Raw genomic sequence first — 23,509 nt, forward strand, 5'->3', positions numbered from 1 at the left:
CGTGAGCCCGGAGATCCAATCACTACGGAACTCCGGGCACTATGCTTCTGAACTGCCCCGGCCGCTCGCCAGAGGCATTCCGGGTCCCCGAGTTCTGGGGATCCCGGGGCGGGAGCCAGCTCTGCCCCTCCCCTCCTCCTTCCTCCTCCCTGCTCCCCCTCCCCTTGGGCTCTGCGCAAACCCGGAAGAACGGGTGGACAGAACCGGTGTCTGCGAGAGCCGAAGCAGCGGAAGACCGGACGGCTTGGTCAGTGTCCGCGGGGAACTTAGGAGGGGAGGAGGCAAGGCGCGAGGAGGGGAGGGGCGCGGCGGGCGAGGGCCGCCTGATCGTGGGCGCCGGGGCAAGTGTGGGATCCTTCTGGCAGGTTTGGCCTGCTTAGGGGTGCCAGGCGTGGGCAGGGCATAGAGCTGGGGAGTGGGGTGGGGTGGGGTGGGGTGTGGAGGGCTGTGTGTGCATCGGACCCGGCTGGAGGAACGGAGTGACCGGGAGACCGAGGAGCTTCGGGCTCTTCCTCCAGCCTCCTTCCTTCCTTCCCTTCGCCCTTCTCCTGTCTGCCTTCTCCCCTGGGCTAGCTTGGGCTGGCCGGGGCCAGGCCGCACGTGGGAGACGTTGTTCCGATCCTCGGCTGTCGCTCTTCTGGCCACGGTCTCGTTGGACAGCTCGAGCTTCTGAAGCGTTTTAAAGTTTGCAAAGAGCATTTCTCAGGACAATCTTGAGTCCGAGTGTCAATTTGCCTTCCTTGCGGATGGGAAAAGTGAGGCCCTGGGAAGTTAAGGGGTTTGAGAGTAATCGCTTGGTAACAAAACCCTGCTCTCCGTTTCCAAACTCGGCTCTCTTGCCAAGTACTCGGCCAAGCTGAAGATCTGGAGGTCTGCTACATCTCCGCCGGCTCAGCCCCGCCTCACTCCCAGTCTTTCCCCTTTTGGACTTAAGGACCAGGGCTCATTTCCCACTGTCATTTCCTCCCTACCCAGCAGCCTTGTCAACCCCAGCAGTTACTGGGTGTGAAAGATCTCTGGATATACACTCCTAGTACTTAAGTAGCAAGAAGCCAAAGAAGCCATAGGAAGAAGCCAGACTAATAGCATGGATTAAAAGGGGGTGTAAAAAGGTGGCTGGCATAGAGCCATCACAAGAGCCAAGAAGAGCAGGGAAGGAAGGGGATGTCATGTAACCAACATTTAAGAGCTCACTGTATATACAATGCACTGAACCTTCAGAAAGACGATAACAGAATCACAGGATTTCGGAGTAGAGAAGGACCTTGGGGTCTGGTTACTCCAACTTGATCTTAATGGACAATTTTTTTCTACCCCGTTCCAAATAAGTCATTATCTTGTTTTTCTATGAAGACTTCAGAGGGGAAATCCACTCCCTTCCATTCCACTTTAGAAGAGTTCTAATTATTTGTAAGGGATGATAAGAGACCTCCAGGGGTCCAAATGCTTAAATGCATTAAAAGATTGTGTTTTTTGTTTTTTTGCTTTTTAAGTGCTATAAGTTCAAATGTGAGCCTGATCTCTTGGAATTGAGAGGATCAGGGAAGCTTCAAGGAGAAAGTACACCTTGAGGAATAGGTGTAGAATGGCAGGAGGTTCCTGTATTGCTGGCATAAGGGGAGTATTTCTGGCATAAGAAAGGATTTGAATGAAATTGAAAATCCACTCAGAAGAGTGAAAGTTTTGTAGGAAAGTCTGAGTGCAATTAGTTTGGCAGGTGCCTAACTAATCTACCAGGTAGGTGGGATGAGACTGAAAAGATTGGTTGAAGCCTAATGGAGGCAGAGCCTGAAATGTCAGGCTGAAGAACTTATCTGGGTTATGATTTATACCAAACAAGGAGCAGTGAAAGGTCACTGAACCTGAACCAGCTGATGGAGCTGATTTTTTCTTTCATTTTTGAAAACAGTTGTTTGGATTTTCCATTTCTTTCTCAGTCTCAGCAAAAAGGATCTTAGGGCCAAAGTGATGCCTTAGGAAGATTACTTTAGTAGCTGTGAGAAGGATGGATTGAAATAAAACTGGAGGTGAGACTATCAGTCTATAGAGGTTGTTACGGTGATCCAGATGAAAGGGCCTAGACTAGGCTGGTGATTGTGGCAGTGAGAAGTCAGATGGAAGGACTGCCAACCTCTGCTATTCCCTACCTCTGCACCTGTTTTTTCATTTGCAAAGTGAAGAATGAATCATATGATCTCTCAGTTCTCTTTCTACACTTTTTTTTTTTTTTTAGGGGGGGGAAGGCATTTGAATTCACACTGCTTCTAAATGTCCAAAGCCAAACTTGAACTCTGGTTTTCCTGACTCAGGCCTGGTGTTCTTCACCACTAAGCAACCCTCAAAACTTAGGGGGAGGAGGAGACCATTAAAAATGAAATAGATCATAAAAGGCTTCCATGAAGATTGGCACTTTTTAATTGTTGGAAAGGATCTGATGATGAGTTCTAATGGTTAAAGGTGAGGAGGGAGTGCAGTCCATAAAGGCAGCACAGTCTTTGCAAAAGCACTGAGGTGGGAAATGAGATACTGAGTTCCAAGAAGAGCATATTTTTTTAAAGTGGCTTAGACTTTGCTCTTGTCTCTTTTCATTTGTTTCCCAAAGACTTCCCCATAGAAAGGAGAGGGAGAAGATTCACTTCCTCCTCCAAGATTAGGGTGTGGCAATAATTTCTTAGAGTTCTTTTCAATGAATTTCCTACCCCCATTCACACAACTCCACTCAATTGAATAATGATAAAAATAATTATATCTGACACATCCAAAGTTTACAAAATGCATTCTAATAATTGGAATATATCGAGGTAGTGAAATGGAGAGAGCCCGGGGCTTGGTGTCCAGAAGACCTGGTTTAAAGCCAGCCTTTGACATTAGTTTATCAGTGACCCATTTAACCTCTACTAGGTTTAGTTTCCTCCTCTGCAAACGTCTGAGGGTCTGAATGGTTGAACACCATTCTTTCCACTGATGGGGTCTGATCTCATGGCTAATGCCCTTGATCATTCAAACATCCATCCATCCCTCCTTCCTTCCCAAGTCGGAAGCATAATGAATTTTATCCTGCCCTTCATCTCTCCTGCACCCCAGCTTCTGCTGACCTGGAGTAGAGGAATCTGGCCTTATAGCTGCCCCACCTGTCAGGGATTATTCTTTGCCAAGGACTCTTGATTTTTTGCTGGGATAGGGACTTGTGCTCTGGATGAGTTCATTCTCCCTTCCATCTTTCTCTTTTTTCCTTCACAGAAATCCCCCCTTTAAACTCCCCCCTCCCCTTTAAACCATTTAATCTGTACTGGAGCAGAAATACTCAAAGCTAGGGGGTCTGAACATGGGGAAGAATCAAACAGGAAGTTCGGCCCTCTCTGAGGTTCAGGGAGGTGACTTCCAAGGGTTAGGGAGGAAGGGATTTCTCTTGGGCAGGAGGATATGAAAGTGAGAAAAATTGAGGGCTCCCCTATTTCCAGAAGCCTTCGGGGCTTCATTCTGAGAAAGTTATGAGGGCCCCTCTGCCCGCTGTCTGCCGCTGGGGACTAGCCTGTACTCCCCCACCTCTTGGCTGGGCCCTGGACAGACCACACATCCCCAGGGACCTCCAGCATTTTTGGTTCCAAGGCCCATTCTAGGGTGAGTTAAATTTCCTTTTGTGGAACAACTTGATCTAAGGTAGTTTTCAGCTCTGGCACTCGGCAGGTTAAAAGCGTTCTGTATGAAGACCCGTGTTAGCTATGAGATAGCAGCTTAGCACTTTTTTCCTTTTCCTACTTTGTCGGGAGTTAAGAAGAGGAGTTCAAAAGGTCTAGGTTCAAATTCAGACACTTACCAGCTGTGTTACCCATGGCCAATCACTCTCCTCCACTCAATTTCCTTATCTGTAAATGGGGATAATAATAGCACCACTTCACAGAGTTGTGAGGATCAAATGAGATAAGAAACAAGCTCCCAACACCAAAGAACCACATCCCAGGAGCCCTTCAGCCCTGCCATTCTGTGTTCAGACACCCCTACCAATAATTCCATTTTATACTAAGGGGAGGGGACGGGAAGATAAAAAGGCTTCCCCCGGCTCCCATTTTTTAGCTTCTCAGTAATCAGCTGTCCCAGGGAGGATCTCTACTTATTGTGATTCTGCTCTGGGGTATTAAAGTACTAAAGTCTACCCCAGTGATTGAATTGGCCCCTGAGGGTGGGGAAGAATGATCTTTGTTCTATTGAAAGCCATCAAGACCTAGTGCAAGGAGTTGTTGGACTCTGCTGCAATCAGAAAGGCTGAGATTCAGATTCATTCACAGATTTACTGACTGCACAAGTCATTTAACTCCTTTTGCCTCAGTTTCCTTATCTGTAAAATGGAGCTAAGAAGAGCACTTACCTTATGGGGTGGGGGTGAGGATTAAATGAAATAATATAGGTAAATTGTTTTTGCAAGTCTTGGACCATTAGATAGATGTTAGCCATTTTTATTGTTGGAGTTGGCTGTATTTCTTAGGGAGCCTCGTGAGTTAATGGGGCAGCTCTTATTTCAATGGAGAACAGTCTCATCTTGGGATCTGGGATTCCTTGGGGGCCTGGAAAGGCAGAGCTGGGGACTGACCCACATGACCTACAGGAGTCCGGGATGTCAGGGGACTTGAGGAAGATGATGGACGGCCTCCAGGAGTGGAGCGGCAGTGCCTACCTGTTTGTGGAATCCTTGATGGACAAAGTCATTCTGCCTAACCTTTACCAAGATCCTCAGTGGAAGCTGAAAATATTCCGAGTCCTTAAATTGGCCCTGGCAGGTGACTATGGGTCTGGGGGTACACACACACACACACACACACACACACACACAGAGTGGGAGGACAATAATGGCCAGGGCTCACATTTCAGGGTTATCTGGAGACTTACCACCTTTCCCATAGCAACCCTGCAAATATTAGCCCTATTTTCGGAGAGCCAGGGGGGTGGTACGGATGTGGGGGCGAGGCTAGGCCCCAGGGAGCTTACCTCTGGCAACCACCCCCTCCCCATTCCCTCCCTCAAAAGAAAATGAAGAGAGAAGTGGATTTCTTCCCAACTGCAGACTAAAATGTCCATAGTGAGAGAAGCTCCTCCTCCAGTGCTGTTCTACCCGACAAACCTAAAGCACCCTGAGGAGGCCGGTGGCCTAGGCCCCGGGAGGCAGGTGGGCCCTGGGAGGCAGGCAGCTGCTAAGGCAGGAGACCCTAAGGGTGGAGCAGGGCAGCCCCCCGGCGTGCTTTCTCTTCCTCCTCAAGGTGACTCACTGTCTCACACCAGCCATGCTCTACATATGTCCTTGCACGCACAACACGGGGCGTTCCGTGTGAACATGTACACGGGCTTGCGTGTCTCTCAGTGTCACGTGTGTGTATACCATTGAGTGTGTGTGTGTGGAAGCGCGTCCACTTGTCGGTGTTCATGGCTGCATGTTTCTATGAGAATCGGAGGCCCAGCCCCATCAGACACAGACACACATACACACTGCACATACATGCAAACACAGACATAGTAGGTGTACAAATACAAACACACATGCACTGCACATATAAAACACAACCATATTGTGCACATGCATAAACAAAGCACATGCAAATGCAAACACATGCATGTGCATCACAAACCACACCAACGCAATGTGCACATACGTGCAACCACGAACATGCATGTAAGTAACCGCACATGCACACACGTGAAAACATGTATGCACATTCGCGCTGCAGCCACACGCCTGCAAACACAAGCACACATGTGTGCCCGTGTACATGTGTATGTTTGTGGTCACAAGCGCGTCTATGAATGCATGCAGTGCATGGCCATATACATACATGGATGTTGACTAACACATTCAGGGACCCTTTCCTTGGAGGACTCTGGCTCCTCTCATTGTCTAATCCCTTTTCTCTTTCTCCCTTTCTCGGTGTCTACCTCCACCTTCCCTGATTTCCCTGCTCTGTCTCGCTGCTCCCTCCCTCGGGTCTTTTCTTTCCCCCAACTCTCCCGCTTTTGAATGTTGCCCCTTAAGGCTCCCTTATCTTCCTGTGGCATTGAGATGTGGGGGTGAGCAGGACATGGGGACCCCGACCCTACCTCCTCCTCCGGGGTCTGGGTTTGGCTGCTGAGGCCGGAGAGCCTGCGAGGAGGCCTCTGGGAGCTCTCAAGGCAGGGCTCAGCGGGAGAAGACCCCGTTTCCAGAAGGGGGATCAGGTGGGTTTTCCACGGAAGAGCACCAGGAGACAGGGCCAATGGGGCGTGCTGTACCACTGGCCCCATTGTTACCTCATGGAGTGACTCTGCTGGGAAAGAAGGCTTTTGCTATCTGCCTCTAGTTACCCCGTGCCCCTGAAGCTCCAGAGCGGTGTGAGCTTGTCTCTGGTGTCCCAGGACCCCCGTTTCCTGGGACGAGGGTCACTCGGTCAGCCGCTGAGGTGCTCGCGGTCCTAAGCTGTCACCTAGAGGTGCATCCAGGGCCGGCCAGCCCTCCATTTTAACAATAGTTTTGTATGACTTTTAAGAGCGGGCCTCAGTCTGGGGATCTACCCAGGCCAAGCCAAAAGAGCCCTTTCCCCCCCTTCCACACCTCTCCCTGTGGCAGACAGGGAGCAGCCGCCACAGAGGGCCAGGGGTGGACAGGAGCTAGAATGTCAGCATCCCAGAGGGATCTCAGAGACTCTCATCCCCTCACAGCATCACGTAGCTTTCTCTGCCCGGAGACCTTTAGTGATGGGAGGACCCACCACCCCTGGAGGCAATGCATCCCCGTGTTGTACAACACTGATCACTTCACTCTGTTCGCCTCAGTTTCCTCATCTGTAAAATGAGCCGGAGAAGGGAATGACAGAGCGCTCCAATATTTTTGCCAAGTAAACCCCAACTGGGGTCATGAAGAGTCGGACCTGATTGGAATACCTGAACAACACAGTAACTGTGGGACCCTGGATAAGTCACTTGGCCTATCTACCTCATTTTCCTTATCTGTAAAATGGCAATAAAAATAGTATTTTTCTCCCAGGGTTCTTGTGAGGATCAAATGGGACATTATTTATACTATTTAAATGCTATTATTATTGTTATTAAGAGTTTCCTAAGGCTCAGGCAAGTTGTGACTTACCTAGGGTCCCAGAACTAGCAGGTCCCAGACATTTCCAGAATATTCGATCTGGACGGGACCTTAGAGACGCCCTATTCCAGCCTTCTCATTTTACGAATGTGGAAACCGAAGTCTAGAGGAAGGGTGACTTTGCCAAAGAAAGCTTTCCAGATCACCACGAAATTCAGTGATCGCGAGTCTGGAGTAGGAAGGATTCGGAAGCTGTGTGTGGGTGTTGGGTGGGGGGTGGCTGAATTAACTTAACCCAGAGTTGCCTGCACCCTCCCCCCGGGGCCTCCCTGGCTCTCCGTCCCCCACCCCGCCCCCGCTGCAGAATCTACCGGGAGCCCGGACGGAGCGCAGATTCTGAAGATCCACTGCAGCGATCCGCAGCTGATCGTGCAGCTGAAGTTCTGCGGCCAGCAGCCGTGCGGCCGCTTCCTGCAGAGCTACCGCGAGAGGGCTCTGCGGGACGCCCTCCAGGACCGCCTGGGCACGGCGCTCGGGCTCGCCCAGCACCTGCCGCTGCGCCTGGAGCTCCGCGTGGGCTCCCAGCGGCTGGACCTGATGCTGGAGGAGGAGGAGCGCTGCTTGCTCTGCATCCACCAGGCCAAGGTGCGCCCTTCCGGGCTGGGGAAGGGAGGTGGAGCGGGTCCCGGAGGCTGGGCCTAAGGTCAGGGGGAGCCGACCTCGAACTTAGCTCTCCCTCCTTCTTCCTCCCTCACCTCACCCCAGCCGGACCGGCTCCGAGATGAGGAGATAGGCGAACTGGAGGATGCTTTCCGGAGCCTGACCTGCGATCCCGGGGGCCCTGGATCCTTGCCTCCCGCCCCGGAGGCCCCCGCCCCCGAGACCCCTGCTCCCAAGGCCCCAGCCCTCTCGTCCCCTCAGCTCGCGTGTGCACAGTACTTTGAGTTCCAGGGCCAGCAGTTTGGTGAGTGGTTTAACGAGCCCGGGGGCGGAGGGAGGGTTCGCAAGTTACTGATACTGCAGGTGCGCCCTGCCTCAGGAAAGGGGGTGGGGTGGGGGGCGCAATCCAAGCCACTGGTGGGAGCAGATTCCGAGAGCTGTGGCTTTATTCAGGGCAGCCAGAAAGGGACAGTCCGGATGGGTGGAAAACGGGGATTCTTCGAGAACTGGGTTCTGGGAATGCGTGGGAGGAGAACAATGACTACATTATGCTGGCTGCCCGGGAAGGGAAGGGGATTCAGGGGTCCTCAAACTACAACCCTCGAGCCAGATACAACAGCTGAGGACGTTTATCCCCCTCACCCAGGGCTATGAAGTTTCTTTATTTAAAGGCCCACAAAACAAAGTTTTTGTTTTTCTATAATCCGGCCCTCCAGCAGTCTGAGGGACAGTGAACTGGCCCCCTACTTAAAAAGCTTGAGGACCCCTGAAACGGGTCCGGGATTATTGGAGCTGTCCAAAACGGAGGCAACTCTTGTATTATCGAAAAGGGGGAGGGTTGTGGCGATGGCTTTTTGGTGGGGAAATCTTTGTTCGCCCCGGAGAAGGGGGGGGGGGAAGTTGGAGGGATGGAGAACTGAAAACCTCGTTTTGTACGGGTAGGGGTGGGTTTACCTCGAGTGTCTGCCGGGAATAACTGGGTTGGCCGGGGGCCCCAGGTGCTGGCCCATGGACATCTCCTAGCGTCCCGGTCTTCCCTCGTAGCTCACCCCTCTCCTTTCCGCAGCTAACCGTCAGCTGACCCTGGAGGACACACAGAAGTTCGCCCGCTCCGTGGGCCGCAACTGGCGGACGGTGGGCCGGGCGCTAAACTGCCGGGCTCTCCGGGAGCACGACCTAGAGTCCCTGGCTTACGAGTACAACCGCGACGGGCTTTACGAGCAGGCCTTCCAGCTGCTGCACCGCTTTAAGCTGGCCGAGGGCCGCCGGGCCACCCTGCAGCGCCTCGTCGAGGCTCTAGATCAGAGCGGCCTCACCAGCCTGGCGGAAGACCTGCTGGGGCTGCCGGGACAGCGCAAGGACCAGGAACGGGAAGAGGAACAGGACTAGCTGGCTCAGGAGGCCCCACCGGTTTGAGCCAGCGCGCTCCAGACCTCTGGACTTAAGGGGGGCACACCTGATTTGTCCGTAGCCGAAGGGGGGAGGGGCCCCGAGCTGCTGCGGAGACCCCACTTTATCGGAGAGAACTGGAGGAGAGATGAAGGCTCGGGCTCTTACCCATCTCCCAACCTTTGAGGTCTCTCTCGCACACGAACGGTGTCCCCCCCACCGACAGCGATCCATTGTCTCGACCCCAGTCCAAAGCACTTTGAAGACGTCCCTCTCCCCGGCTCCCTGCACCCCAGAGAAGCTGTTCAGCAGCTGAACAGAAAGCAAAGGGCCCTGTGACTTGGATGTGACAATAGTCTGGGCTAAGGCAGGGAGGTGCATGAAGGGGGAGAGAAAAAGCCTAAGAGAAAGCTTTAATGATAATATTTATACAGCAATTAAAGCTTAACCTTTTCCCCTAAGACTTTGGGACACTGAGTAATACCTTAAGGTCTGCAAAGCATTTTACCCATTATCTCATTTGATCCTTATTAACACAACCCTAGGAGGTTGGTGCTATTATCTCCATTTTGCAGCTAAGGAAACCAAGGCTGAGAGAAATTAAATGACTTGCTCAGGATAGTTGTTGTTCAGTGGTGACTCCTTTGGGGTTTTATCGGCAAAGATACCGGAGCCTGTTTGCAGTTTCCTTCTCCAGCTCCTTTGACAGATAAGGAAACTGAGGCAAACAAGATGAAGTGGCTTATCCAGCTAATAGGTGTCTGAACTCAAGTTTTTTTGAGTCCATGCACTCTGCCAATCCAGCTGTCTTTAAACAGGAAAAACAAACAAAAAAACACCAGTCTCTGCTCTTTGAAACCAATGCACATGCTGAGGGCTGGGGTGGAGAGGGGATAAAGGAGGGGGCAGCAGGACTTCCCTACACTTCCCCAAACAGGGTATTGGTACATATGTATCAGTAAGCATTAATTATATGCCTACTGTGTGCCAAGCATTATCCTAGGCTAGGGAGATGCTTTAAAGACGGAAACACATTGTAAGGAGAGACAATGCACACACGCATATATCAGTACAAAAGCATGAGGAACAGATAGAAGGTAACTCGAGGGTCAGGAAGGAAGGCTGGGCCTGAAGTCAGGAGGCCCCAAGTTCAAATGTGACCTCAGATACTTTCTAGCTGTGGGACCCTGGACAAGTCTTCATCTGTCACATGAACTGGACAAGGAAACCATTCCAGTATTTCTGCCAAGAAAACCCCAAATGGGATCATGAAGAGTCAGGCATGAGTGAATAGCAACAATGCTCTCTCAAATTATTTCCAGCTTTAAAATCCTGTGATCCAAAGGAACGATGAGAAAATAATGTTTTGTTTTGTTTTGTTTTGAACTCTATTCCTTCTAGCCTTTTGAAGGTAGGGCAATCAACTGCTAAACACTTTTCTTTGGTAAAAGTTTATAGAAGCCTGAGAGATCAAAGACCCAAAGAATGACATCAGTGCTTTAAAAAAAAATCCCTCAAAATTTTTACTAATTAGATTTTACTTTGGGTTAAGGAATTCATCTTAAAAGCAGAAGTCTAAAGACTTAAAACATCTCCACTTGTGGTTCCTTTTCCGCCTGAGAAATTTTTATTTGAATAGGTATACAAATCAAACATTTACTGATAAGTCATAATTTTGAGACACCACCCATAAGCGACCCCATATGAGATTGTGACCCAATTTAAGCTCTGCTCTAGACCAACGATCAGTCACATTGTAGTATGAATTAATTTAATCTTTTCATATCCTTTCACTGAAGTTTGGATTCTGAGGAAACAGAGTTGTTGGGCAGAACTAAGAAAGGGATACTTTTGCAACATAATCACTTGGGAGTACTAGAGTGAGGAGCTCTAACTAGCAGGGATGGGTGGGTGAGTGACTTTGCCCCTTTGTCTTATGTATGAGTCTCAGGGTCATACATTCTCTATATATTCGACTCCCTCTATTTCTGAGAAATACTGTGGGCCATTCTCTTCCCCGTAGCTCATTAGACTCACTGGGGACAGGATTTCTGTGTTCAGGGCTCAATGGCCAGGTCATGGCATCCTCAGGTCTGGCAGAAAATTGGAGCAGCTCAGAAGCAAGTTTTCTTCCCAATCTTGTCCCTACTCTTTCCCTTATGGAGAAGGCTAGGTATCCAGCCTTCAGGAAGTGGAATCTATTTAGAGAGAGATTATTCCTGTTCTCAGAGAACTTAAGAGTCTAACTAGAGAGATGACTTCTGTAGAAAGCTAAGTGATAATACCAGGCAGGTTTACTCCAGATTTACTCCAGAGTTTGAAGGGCTCCCACTGGCCATCCTCACCCACCCAACAGTGGTCATCCTGCTTAAAGACCTCTGGTGAGGAAGAACCCATTCATGACACTCTGGCCTAGCTCTGATAGCAAATAGGCCCCTCTGGACACCACCTTCTGCCTTTTTGCTATCAACACCCTTCAAAGCAGAGGTCCTCAAACTTTTTAAATAGGGGGCCAGTTCACTGTCTCTCAGACTGTTGGAGGGCCGGACTATAGTAAAAACAAAAACTTTGTTTTGTGGGCCTTTAAATAAAGACACTTCATAGCCCTGGGTGAGGGGGATAAATGTCCTCAGCTGCCGCATCTGGCCTGCGGGCTGTAGTTCGAGGACTCCTGCCTTAAAGCTTCCTAGTCCTGTTTTCTGGGGCCAGATGGAACAAGACTGATCCATCTTCATCTGACCACCTTTCTTTTCTTTCTTTCTTTCTTTTTTTTGTTTGTTTTTATTTTGGCGAGGCTGTTGGGGTTAGGTCACTTGTCTAGGGTCCCACAGCTAATAATTGTTAAGCATCTCAGGCTGCATTTGAATTTAGGTCCTCCCGACTCCAGGATTCCATCCATTGTGCCTTCTAGCTGCCCCATCTGATAACCTTTCAACTACTTGAAGACATCTGTGATGGACTGGGGTCTTCCCTTGGCTGAACATCCTCAGTTCTTTGAATTAATGATAGAACTTAAATTTGACACTTTTCATCTCTTCTGCCTCTCTGGAACATCTCCAGATTATCAAGGCCTTTTGTGAGCAACAGTGCCCTGAACTGTAAAAGGCAATCAAGGCATGCAGACAATAAGCAAGATAGGAAATATGAAGGAGAGACTTCTGTGCTTGGGAGGAGGAAGGTCTTAGGCCTTAAACGACTAGTGTTTAAACAAGGGCATTTGGGGTATTGGTTGAATTAGATGTGTACTGAGGCCCCTTCTAACTCAAATTCAGGTTGGGGAGGAGGAAGAAAAAAAAGAAAAGGTAGATAACTGTTTCATGAACGAAAAAAGGTTTAGAATCGCTCATCTTCCTTGGAAATTTGGAATCCTGAGTTAAAATCCTGTCTTTGCTACTTCTTATGAGATATTGGGAAAGTCACTTTGCTTTTGTAGGAGGAAATTTCCTAATAGTTTGTATTTAAATATATAGTAGAAAGTAGAAAATGTTTAAGTAGTGACAACAAGAAATCATATTTAATTGTATTTAAATCGGCACTTTAAGATTTGCAAAGTTATCTCATTTGAGCCTCATAACAACCCTAGGAGATAGTTGCTAATATTATCCCCATTTTACAGACTGAAAAACTAAGGCATAACAGAGGTAATAAGTATCTCAGGCTGGATTTGAACTCTGGTTTTCTGACCTCAGATTCCTCACTGTACCATCTAACTATGAAACAAGATTCTCAAATACTGATTCCTTCATCAGTATTAAAGGCATTCCTCATAATAAAATTATTAGGGTAGAGGCGATTTCTGTTTTAAAGATGAAGAAACAGACTGTTGTTTTAGCCTGGGTCTGATTCTTTAGGTGTGAAACTAGAATGAAATGAAATGTTCACAGACCATTTAGCAGTTAACAAAGCTAAGGTGAACAGAAACACACCAAAGAAGGACACATAGCAGGACATAGCATTAGCTCAGTTGATGGAAGCTTCCCTGTCTGTTAGGTGTGTTCCCTGTCAAACCTAGAAATACCCCTGCCTTCTGAAGTCTGGCTTTTCTATTTGGATGATCAAAAAGCTATTTCAGTAGCCCTAACCTTAGTCTCCAAGCCAATTATATTTTAAGAATGGTTTCAATACTTTTTGAGGAAAAACTATTTTAGTCTATATGGCAGTTATTTTTCCTATCACACAGATTCTGAGTGAGTATGATTTCCCAAGGTAACTCAGTCAATAAGAGGCACTAGAGGATCTAAAAGGTTCTTTCCAAACTAAATCCTATGATCCCATGAATGTGTTCTGGGGATAGTGAGTGGTCATTCTGGAACAGAGCAGAGGGTCGTTGGAGGACTAGGGGGAGGTGAGGCTTCTAAAAGTAGGTCGAGGCTAATTCCTCTTATGCTCCTATTTTCTGTTCCCTGCCACATCCCTTCAAACGCATAATAGAATTCCTTTGTGTAATAACTGATGACTAAAGGGTCATCCAATAAGATACCAATGGGGAGATGAAGATTCACGAGGGGTGTTTGCTACACTCATGGAGAATGTCCAGATGTGTGTTCAAGGAGTGATGATGATCTATGGATGGTGAGTCTTCCAAATGCTTCTTTTTGGAGATAACATGCTAACTGTATCAAGCTCTAGAACACTGAAGACGAACCTACACAAACTCCATAAGTTTAGATTAACTATCCACATGGGGAAAACTAAATGGATAAAGAATACCTGCTTTCTGTTCTAGACAGCTGATAATCATTACATGTATATGAATCACTGCATGGACAATGAATGGGGTCCATACTTCAACAGGAGAAAAATGGATTGATTCCATTTGGAAAATTATGAAGTACTTTTAATGATTGTCCCTTCTCTCCCCAATTTCCTCCTGAACAAAGGCTTTTTTCCTTCCTTCCTTCCTTTCCTTCTTCCTTCTTTACTTTCTCCCTCCCTCCCTCCCTCTCTCTTTTCTTTTTCTCTCTCTATTTTTTTTCTTTTCTCTCTCTCTCTCTCTCTCTCTCTCTCTCTCTCTCTCTCTCTCTCTCTCTCTCTCTCTCTCTCTCTCTCTCTCTCTCTCCATACTGACACCCTTCTGATGATACTGTGTAGTTGTGGATCTTGGAACATCACAGTTTTTAAAGAATAAAAGTTGAAAATCACTTACAGGTCAGTGAAGAGGCACATGAAGAGTAGGTTTGAAATTGCCACCTGTTATCAAGCAAGGCTGTCAGTCATGATCAGAAAAGTGAGCTGGTAGATGTTTCAGGCAGGAGGCATAACTGATGGAAAGCCCATATTTTATGGGATGGGCTGGTTGAGAATCATCTAGAAGAGATAACAACCATCGGTTGTTATCTGCAGCCTTGGAGGAAGTGCCCATGTTGGTAAGATCAAATCTACTTGAAGACTCTGCTCTGATCACCCAGTGACTGAAGCTTGAGGAGCAGAGGGATGTGCTTTGAGCCCTAAGGTCCCTTTCCACTCTAATGGGTTATGAGCCTATACATGTCCAGCAGGCAACTGTAGGTGGGCTTTACTTGGCTTCCTAACCTGTAAGAGACGGCCTAGTCCCTTTCGCTTACCAAGCACTGAAGGAAGGGACTGGCCAAAAGAGCCCATGATGCTTCTCTCCATGCCTTGGGCTTGCATCCACATGCAACGGTCTGGTTTACAGAAAGGGGTTATTTCTATAAATACACAGACCCCAGATTTTCTGCATGACCCTCAAGCTCTCTATTCTCCAAAGGCCCAACTCCCTTCATGATCCTTCTTCCTTGACCCCTCCAGCCTTCTCTTAACTTCTGAGCTATAGTAATATAACAACAACACGACAATACAATATTGGTAATGCAATAGGATAACACAATACAGTGTTTCAAACCGCTTTCCTCACAAAATCTCACCTCTCAAGAAAGACATTGAAATTTCCTTTACGTTTTCCTTCTCCCCCCCAGAGAGGAGAAATAACTCACCTAGAGTCACCCAGTCGGAGCGGCAGGACTGGAGCCTTTTAGCGGTGGACGCTGTGCTGAGGGCCCACCCGGAGGAAGGCAGCCCCGTTGGGTCAATCTCCCCCTCCTCATGATCGGCTCGGCCTGGCGGAGGCTGGGCAGGCAGTCTTCCCAAGGCTCTGCTCACAGACAGTTAAGTGAGCCAGGCAGCAGAACAGAGCCCTCCCTCCAGCTGTTCTCTCTCAGCCTCCCCCAACCCCAGGCTCTCACATCTGCTGGAGCCACGTGACGCAGCGGCTGGCCCCTTTGCTTCCTCTCCCCTCCCCTGCCCTGGCCCTGCCAACGTTGCACTCGCAGACTCCACTTTGGCGCTGGGGTTGCCCGGGCTCCGTGTGCCCGTTCCCGGAGACCCAGATGCCGGAAGCAAGAGGGGCCGCGGGTGTCCCGGGGGCGGCCAAGCATAGCCCAGTGGTCCGGGGCCTGGCCCCAGAACCCGACGTGAGTGCGCCGGTGAGTACGCGGGACAGGGTCGGCGGGGGCGGCCCGGCTGTCTGAATGCTGTCCCGAGCATCTGCAGTTGCGAAGCGGCAAGGGCAGCGGTTTGCCAAGTTTGGAAGGAGGGCAGTTTGACGCTGGGCGGCAGCGGGAACAGGAAGTTGGTGGTGGCTGTGGTTCAACCTTATGCTTATTATTAACCCGGGAAGGGTCAGTTCCCCCACCCCCCAATCCCGTCTTGTCTTTCTCAGAAGCCAGGAGGCTAGGTGGGGCTCCGGGCCCAAAGCAGGGATCCCGAGAACACTCCAGGAGGAATGGACCGGATTCTGGGCAGGACTTTCTCATCGTGAACTGGCAGAGCTCGGGGGAAGGGCCCGAGAGAGCACTATTTTTATGGGGGAGGGGATAAGGAAAGGGGATGAACACTTCAAGAGTTGGCCAAGCCTGTGATTTCCAGGACTAGTGTAGTCTTTCCTGGAGCTGGGATGGGGGGGGGGGGGTGGTGAGGAATATAGCCCCCGGGGACTTCAATAGGAGGCGTGTGTGTGGAAGGGAGGGGGACGTGTTCCTCATTTTTCCTAAAAGGACCAGTCACCAACTCAGCCACAATTTCACATCTCTTCTCCCCTTGTTTGTTGGGGGTTCCCTGACCATCTCTGGGGCCTGAAACCGAGATTGGGTGGGGGCTCCTTCCAGCTTCTTCAAAGGGACTCATGGTAGCCGCCTTCGCTACTGCTGCCCCAATGCGGGTCTTAGGGGCCCCGGTGCATGTTAGCCTCCGGCTGAAAACACCTGTGTGGGTGTGGATCTGTCGCTCCGGGCTGGGGTAGCGGGGGCTAAGGGAGGGCGCTTTAGGGGTTGGAGGGCAGCACGTTATCCTGGGAGAGAGTTAACTATGCGTCATCTCATCCGCTTTCCCTGGGCCCCGCAGGTGGTCAGGGTGAGACGGGACTTCAAGCTGGAAGGAGACAAAACGTCAGGGAGGAGCTGGCATGGGAGACCCTTCTTCCCGTGGTCCCGCCAGCTGTGCCCTCGTTCTCTCTCCGCAGGCGGTCACCAGAGGCACGGGGTCTTGACGAAGGCTCTGGGGGGCCAAGACCATGAGGCTGAGGAGGAAGGCGGACGCTGCACTCACCCTGCTCCTGGCCACCGCGCTCTGTCTGCTCCTCTACTCGCAGCGGGAGCAGGGGGCCCCCGCGGCCAGCCTGGCCAGCGGCCAGCCCAGGATGGCCACTGGGCCAGCCCCTCCGCCCTTACCCACGCGCCCTGGCTGGGGACCACAGGTGGTGCGCGCCTTCCCCGCTGCCGGGGCTGAGCATCCAGCCTACGAGGCGGACACGCCGCCGCCCCCGACGCCCTCGGGGCCCTTCGACTTTCGGCGTTACCTGCAGGACAAGGACAAGAGGCGCTTCCCGCTCCTCATCAATCAGCCGCAGAAGTGTAGGGGGCTTCCGGGCGGCCCGGGGCCAGACTTGCTCATCGCTGTGAAGTCTGTGGCCGCGGACTTCGAGCGGAGGGAGGTCGTGCGGAAGACCTGGGGGGCCGAGGGGGAGGTGCGCGGGGCGCGGGTGCGCCGGGTCTTCCTGCTGGGGATCCCCCGGGGCCGGGCCAGGGCGCAGGCCCAGGAGGGCCTGCTGCGGGCCGAGGGTCTAGCCTACGGGGACATCCTGCTCTGGGCCTTTGACGACACCTTCTTCAACCTGACCCTGAAGGAAATCCACTTCCTGGACTGGGCGTCCGCCTTTTGCCCGGACGCGCGCTTCGTGTTCAAGGGCGACGACGACGTGTTCGTGCACATGGAGAACCTGCTCGAGTTCGTAGCAACACGGGACCCGTCCCAGGACCTTCTGGCCGGGGACGTGATCCTGCAGGCGCGGCCCATCCGCGCTCGGGAAAGCAAATACTACATCCCCGAGGGCGTGTACGGGCTGGGAGCCTACCCGGCGTACGCGGGAGGCGGGGGCTTCGTGCTGTCGGGGGCCACGCTCCGGAGGTTGGCGGCAGCCTGCGCTCAGGTGGAGCTCTTCCCCATCGATGACGTCTTCCTGGGCATGTGCTTGCAGCGCCTCCGCCTGGCGCCCGAGCCGCACCAGGCGTTCCGCACATTTGGCATCGAGCGGCCCTCGGCCGCCCCGCACCTGCGCACCTTCGACCCCTGTTTCTACCGCGAGCTGGTGCTGGTGCACGGGCTGTCGGCAGCCGACATCTGGCTCATGTGGCAGATGCTGCACGCGGTGCCAGGGCCCGACTGCGCTCGAAGGCGCACGGCCCCGAAGCCCTTCCGCTGGGGCTCTTAGCGGCTGAGCCAGGGGTGGGAGCGGAGGAGGGGCACAGTGTAAAGAGCCGGGGGTCCTCCCAGCCCTGCTGCACACGAACTGTAAAATGAAGGCCTTTGCTTGCTGGCAACAAGCTCACTTTTAATTAATCTGGTCCCTGGATGTCAGCAGGGCCGAAGGAAAACACGTTGACACCAATTCTCACCTTGTTAATCTTTTTAAGCTCTGTCCGAGGTATCTGAGATAGACAAAAGCCGGCTGGTCTCTTCGAGGATCTTACCCGAATAATGAACTACAAAGGGGACCTTCCCCATTATGTGGAATACCATTCGAACCCACAAGAATCTCCAACATGGAGAGTTCATGCTCGAATGGCTTGAGCTGAGCTTTCTGCTAAGGACCTCTGGGTAGGCCCATTAATGTCCCCACTGGTCCACCCTGGACTGTACAGTAGCTTCACACAAACCTGTTTCTCAAGAGCTGGACTGCAAAGTTGGGTCTAGATCCTATTGGCCCAGGTCAGGCCATCGGCCAGTCACAAAAGAGAAGGGCACCCAGGGCAGCTTTTGGCATAGAGCCAGGAATCTCAGCTGCATTTTCTGAGTTTTGAGGGGATCCTCTCCAGTCCTCTGCTTACCTTAATGAGAGAAGCTAGTCTGCCTTTCTATACCCCATACCTTAACTCTCTTCATCTTTTTTGGAAGCTGCCCCCTGACAAATGTCCAATTCTTGCTCTAGATTATTTTTGTGTGTGAGACAATTGGGGTTAAGTGACATGCCCAGGGCCATACTAGGGTTGTATCCTTGGATGGATTTGAACTCAGGTCTTCATGACTCCAGGGTGTGCTCTGTCACTGCACCGTTTATTGGCCTCCTGCCCACCTCTAGGGCAACAGCAATGGCAGGATCCAGCTTGGAGGCAGCGTGCTCCCTAGGCTTACTTCTGTATGGAAAAAGATGCTTCTGCACATTTGGACCTGTGTATGTGAATGCAGAGCTCCTTAACGCTCTCGGCTTCTAATCCCAACACTTATTATCAAGGTTTAAGATGCTGCTTTTCTCCCAGGATATCTGCTGTCATTCTTTCAAACTTCACGTAAACCTCAAATACGTAGTGCCTTGGACAGAGAATTTGGTCAGATGGGAGGGATTTACAGGTCAGTCCTTTCAGGGTTGGTGCCATCTCCTCTACAATTACTTTCCAAGTGACTGTGGATAGGCCTTTATTATGTGCATCTCTTCTATCTGGAACTCTCAAGAATGCAGGGCCTTTTTTGCTTTTTCTTTGTATCCAGGACACTTAACCCAGTGTTAAGTTTTTATAATATGACACATAATGCTTAATGAAAGTTTCTTGATCGACAATCCCCCCAAATCCTTGTATGGATTTTGAAATACTTTAATCTACCTGTCCCTCCCCCTTACTATATTGATCTTATTCAGGCTAACATAAGCATACTTCCAAGTAGATTTGCTAGAGGAAAACACCATATTTTGGACATCTTTCTTAAATTCCAATACCTGCAAGAATCAGGACCAGGTAATGTGGAATATAAAAACATCAAGGATACTACAAAGTTGAGGAAAGAGTGGTCCACAGAGGTTAACTACCCCAACTCGAGCAGCACAGCCAATAAAACCCAGGTCTTTGGACTTCAAGCATTCTTCCTACCTTATCACAGTGGTTTGGTTCTGGAAGTGAAGTCAGGAGTCATTTCCCTTATCTGAGAAATGGGCCAGTCGAAGTTCTCAAAAATCTCTTCTAGCTCCTATGGTCAGTACCAAAATTTACTGATTTAAGGGGCTCCTTCCCTCCCACAACCTTTCATTTTGGGGATAGGGTTTGCATTCTCTCTATCAGAGTCCCCAGTCTCCCCATCCTTGTCTACTCCTCCCAGGGCCTTGTACAAAGTAGTTATTTAATCAATTTATTGAACTGAAAATTGTCCCAGAACCTTAGTAATCTGTAGACTCCTGGAGAAATGGCCAGAACTCTTATTTATTGGCAGATCTAGTACTTTTCTTGGAGGAACTAGACTTAAGAGTGTGGATACTTGGAAGAGGACAAAGAGGTGGGTACAGGATCAATTTTGGGTGAGTTCTACTCACTTTGATAAGCTACTGATGATCTGGGCTCCAGGATGAGAGCTTGGCAACAATAACTGACTGGGGTAAGATCTAGTTTGGAAGGAAGAAGCTCCTTTATAGGAGCCAAGAAGCTGGGAGGTGGGTGGGCTGATTTGAAGGATTTGAAGTCTGACAATGTATGGTATGAGAAGCTGAGAATAGACTAGTTCCCCCACAGCAAGCAGCCAGGTTTGCTGGAAGCTTGAGGAACATAACTATTTCCCACTTGGTGATAAAATAATGACGGTGGAGCGCAGGAACATTTCGAGGAACATAACTATTTCCCACTTGGTGATAAAATGATGACGGTGGAGCGCAGGAACATTTCACAGCTAAGAGACAAGGAAAGACCCTTGAAAAAGCAGCGTCACATTTCTGGGCCCTTCCACATTGACAGGGAGGGAATACTCATCTTGGGTATTCCCTGACCTTTATGCACCCAAAGACATTGGTTCAAATGCTATGACCACAGGGAGGGGTAGCCAGACTCCCAAATGAGCTAAGTTTCTGGCAGGTACAAGAATCTGACTCCCATGTCGAGGGCTCCCAGGGGACCTCTGTGGTTCCATTCCCAGAAAGCACCAAAAGGACATGACCAAGAAGCAATGATACCCAGTCACTGTGCTGTGCACCAGCCAGTGCCCAAGGGAGAGCCCCGCTTTATTAGCCTTTCAGAACACATGTACCTCTGGGGAATGTACAAGGGCTACAGAACCAAGGCGATGGAAGGCAAGGAGGGAGAGCAGGCAGGCAGGGAAGCAGGCAAGAGGTCACCTACAAGAGAGGTAGCTCCTAATAGTCCTTTATTTCCTTGGCCCTTGGCAGGTAGATTCCCAATTGTAGTTTCAGTCAGACAGTCTAGAATGTCACAGCCCATAGGAAGATGACAAAGTAACAGGAATCCAATAAGCACACACTCACGCACACACACACACGCACGCACATGCACACTTTTCCCCTGCTCCTGGATCCAAAAACATTAGGTTCCAGTCTACTTTCTCATTCATCAGTAAACTATTTAGGATTATACTGTACATGAGTTAAAGTTACAAAAATGTCTTATTTACAAAAATCTGTACACACATTTGAAAAACCTCACAAAATTGTTGTCTATGTATCACAAGTTGCTACATCAAAATATTAAAAATGGGATAAAATTATACATTTCTTGTCAATTTGTTTTTTTTTCCTCTCTCCTAAAAAGGGTTAATTATTTTTAGAGACTCTACTTTCCCCAAAGAGACCTATATAGGGGGTTCCAACTCCCCGGGCCAGCTGGAAGAGTATGTCAGTGTCTTCGGGTTAGAGGCCTGTTCAGACAGGGGTTAGGGGGAACAAACTGTACAGAATGCTGAAATGTAACAGAGGGAAAGGATGTCTTTGGCGAAAACTTTGGCATGAAATAAAAAATGCAGAGGGAATGGAGGGATGAAAACATGCCAGAAGAGGGCAGCTCCTCATTCCTCTGCTTTTCCCTTCTTGACAGCAGGGACTCAAGCTCTGGGGTCCTAAGTGGTCCTAGAACCATTGAGGAGACTCTGTCCTGGGCCAGGGTTGGCTTACACTGGAAGAGAAAAGGAAAACAACGGAAAAGATGGACCATTCTGGCAACGACAGTTTCTGTGGGAAGGGAGGAATGGAAACAGAATGGGATCACTTGCTCTTCAAGATGTGTTTCTATCTAAGCTTTAAAGCGCATCTAAGTGGAATCCTAACCTGGCTGCCAGCCAGTTCAGGCCACAGAAGAACCTCTTCAAGGTTAATGCAGTTAGTTATCAAGTCATTAAAGTGGATGTAGTGCAAATGTCACAATCAAGTAATACGCACATGCGACTTGCTTGTAGTTTGAAAGTTACACAGAGATTCACACGGTGCCACAGGTCAGGACATATATGCACATTTGTCCCCTGGGGCTCCAGGATGACCGTGTATGTTCTCTCTATGTAGATATAGGTTTTTATGTATAAGTAGATATAACTTTGCTTTCTTAAATGTGACTACTACATCAACACGGCAACACAAACGCACAGACTAATTGATACCTGTGTCCAGATGCTTCAGAGTTCAGAGTTTGTGCTTCTAAATCTTTGCAGTCACTTTGTGCCCTCAGCAGTTGTGCCCCCCTGCCCACCCACCCTATCACCTTCCTGCCAGGGAAGAAGACGAAGTCAGCCTCTGGGGGCCGGGCTGATTGGGCCAAGCCCTCCTACAACTAGCTTCAGTTCCTTTACCACGGCTTCCACGTTGCAGGGAAGAGATGAGGGCTACCCGCTCTGTGCTGCCACTAGGAGGGTCAAAAGAAAGAAAAACCCCCTCAGTGTTCCCTTCTCAACAAGGGGCAGCAAGTCAAGGCACGCTGTACGGTCAGGCCTGGGGAGAGCTGAGGAGGAGGGCTGTCCTTCACGGGAGCTCCGCTGTCCTCATGTGTGCGCTGGGCTTGGGCGGGCCATACAGGGTCACTGATGCTATGTGGTTGTTCTGCATGACCTGGGCAGGGAGAGGCAAGGGTCAGAGCCGACACCCCCACATCCCACCTGGGATGTTATTAGACAGCCTCCACAGGACACAGCCATCCAGGTTCAATTCCATTAAGTTCTACTCCAGCTGTGACTTTGTGTTCTAAGATCTATGGAACCCTTCAACTCTCAAATTCTATAGTCTAAGATTACCTCTGGCTTAAAAAGCCTAAGAGCCTACAACTCTGAGCCCACCTGCCCTTCCTTCCATTAAATCTTCTCAATCTACCCTGTTGCTCCTTTGTACAATGAGGAAGCTGGACAGAATCAGGCATGCTTATATGTCATGGATCTCTTTGGAAGGCAGGTGAAGGCTACAAACACCTCAGAAGGGATTTTAAAACATAAAATACATAGATTTACAAAAAAATCAGTTATGTTGGAATGCAGCTACCAAAATATTAACAATTTTAAATTCATAAGCTCTCTCCTCTCCCCAAAATCTATGTGTCTATGGACCCCAGATTAAGAACCTCTGGTCTAGGCGGCCTTTAAATCCCATGCACAGAAGGGCATCTGGATTCAGGATCATAAGTTCTTGGGCTTTGTATATAATTGTCTAGAAGGTCAATGTGCAAATACTATCTTTCCCCACTGGACATTAGACTTCTGAAAAAGGGAACTTATCTTATTTAACAAAATTTATGTAACTTTTATTTTGTTTCCCCCCCTCCCAGTTAACAAGCACTCTCCCCTTCCCACCTCCTCCATTTTTTAAAAAAATTAAACTCATGTAATAGAGTAAGTGATAAGAGGTCTAACCATCTCTCTCATCTTTCAGTGTTTAGCACAGAGCTTTGCAAATATTATGAGGGCTTCAACATTTATTAGGTTACACTCTGTATACAAGGGGTTATGCCCTAAAAGTTACAAAAATGTAAAAGACAAGCCCTACCTTCAAGGACCTTACAGAACTTATTAACAGGAGCTGAGTAAGAATCAAATAAAATCATATGCTCAAATATTGTGAATCTTCCACCAACATAAAGTTTGCTTCAGCATCAACATTCAACCCAGTCTCTCAGCTCCATTTTTCAATCAGACCAAAAGAAGCCAGTT

The 23,509-nt window shown here is 49.5% G+C and overlaps 3 protein-coding genes across 3 annotated transcripts in view; 2 read left to right on the forward strand and 1 right to left on the reverse strand.

Moving 5' to 3' along the window:
- Positions 1-159: 159 nt before the first annotated feature.
- Positions 160-9,722, forward strand: TRADD (TNFRSF1A associated via death domain). Its single transcript, XM_051975050.1, has 5 exons — positions 160-247; positions 4,604-4,775; positions 7,419-7,699; positions 7,820-8,018; positions 8,781-9,722. The coding sequence occupies exons 2-5, from the start codon at positions 4,613-4,615 to the stop codon at positions 9,101-9,103; spliced, it is 966 nt and encodes a 321-aa protein (XP_051831010.1). The 5' UTR covers positions 160-247; positions 4,604-4,612; the 3' UTR covers positions 9,104-9,722.
- Positions 9,723-14,163: 4,441 nt separating this feature from the next.
- B3GNT9 (UDP-GlcNAc:betaGal beta-1,3-N-acetylglucosaminyltransferase 9) lies at positions 14,164-21,096 on the forward strand. Its single transcript, XM_051975045.1, has 2 exons — positions 14,164-15,546; positions 16,581-21,096. The coding sequence occupies exon 2, from the start codon at positions 16,632-16,634 to the stop codon at positions 17,826-17,828; it is 1,197 nt and encodes a 398-aa protein (XP_051831005.1). The 5' UTR covers positions 14,164-15,546; positions 16,581-16,631; the 3' UTR covers positions 17,829-21,096.
- The window catches only part of PHAF1 (phagosome assembly factor 1), a 52,235-nt gene continuing 49,446 nt past the window's right edge, over positions 20,721-23,509 (reverse strand). Inside the window, exon 16 of the mRNA XM_051975043.1 lies at positions 20,721-22,421. Within this exon, the coding sequence (XP_051831003.1) occupies positions 22,335-22,421 (87 nt within the window). The 3' untranslated portion in view covers positions 20,721-22,334. The remainder of the gene's footprint in view (positions 22,422-23,509) is intronic.

This window comes from Antechinus flavipes, chromosome 2 (genome assembly GCF_016432865.1).
Source record: "Antechinus flavipes isolate AdamAnt ecotype Samford, QLD, Australia chromosome 2, AdamAnt_v2, whole genome shotgun sequence".
In the NCBI taxonomy this organism is placed as follows: domain Eukaryota; kingdom Metazoa; phylum Chordata; class Mammalia; order Dasyuromorphia; family Dasyuridae; genus Antechinus; species Antechinus flavipes.

Coding starts and splice junctions, on each gene's coding strand:
- TRADD (XM_051975050.1), top strand. CDS start 4,613: ATGTCAGGGGACTTGAGGAAGATGATGGACGGCCTCCAGGAGTGGAGC. Junction 4,776..7,418: donor CCTTAAATTGGCCCTGGCAG/GTGACTATGGGT, acceptor CCCCCGCTGCAG/AATCTACCGGGAGCCCGGAC. Junction 8,019..8,780: donor GTTCCAGGGCCAGCAGTTTG/GTGAGTGGTTTA, acceptor TCCTTTCCGCAG/CTAACCGTCAGCTGACCCTG.
- B3GNT9 (XM_051975045.1), top strand. CDS start 16,632: ATGAGGCTGAGGAGGAAGGCGGACGCTGCACTCACCCTGCTCCTGGCC.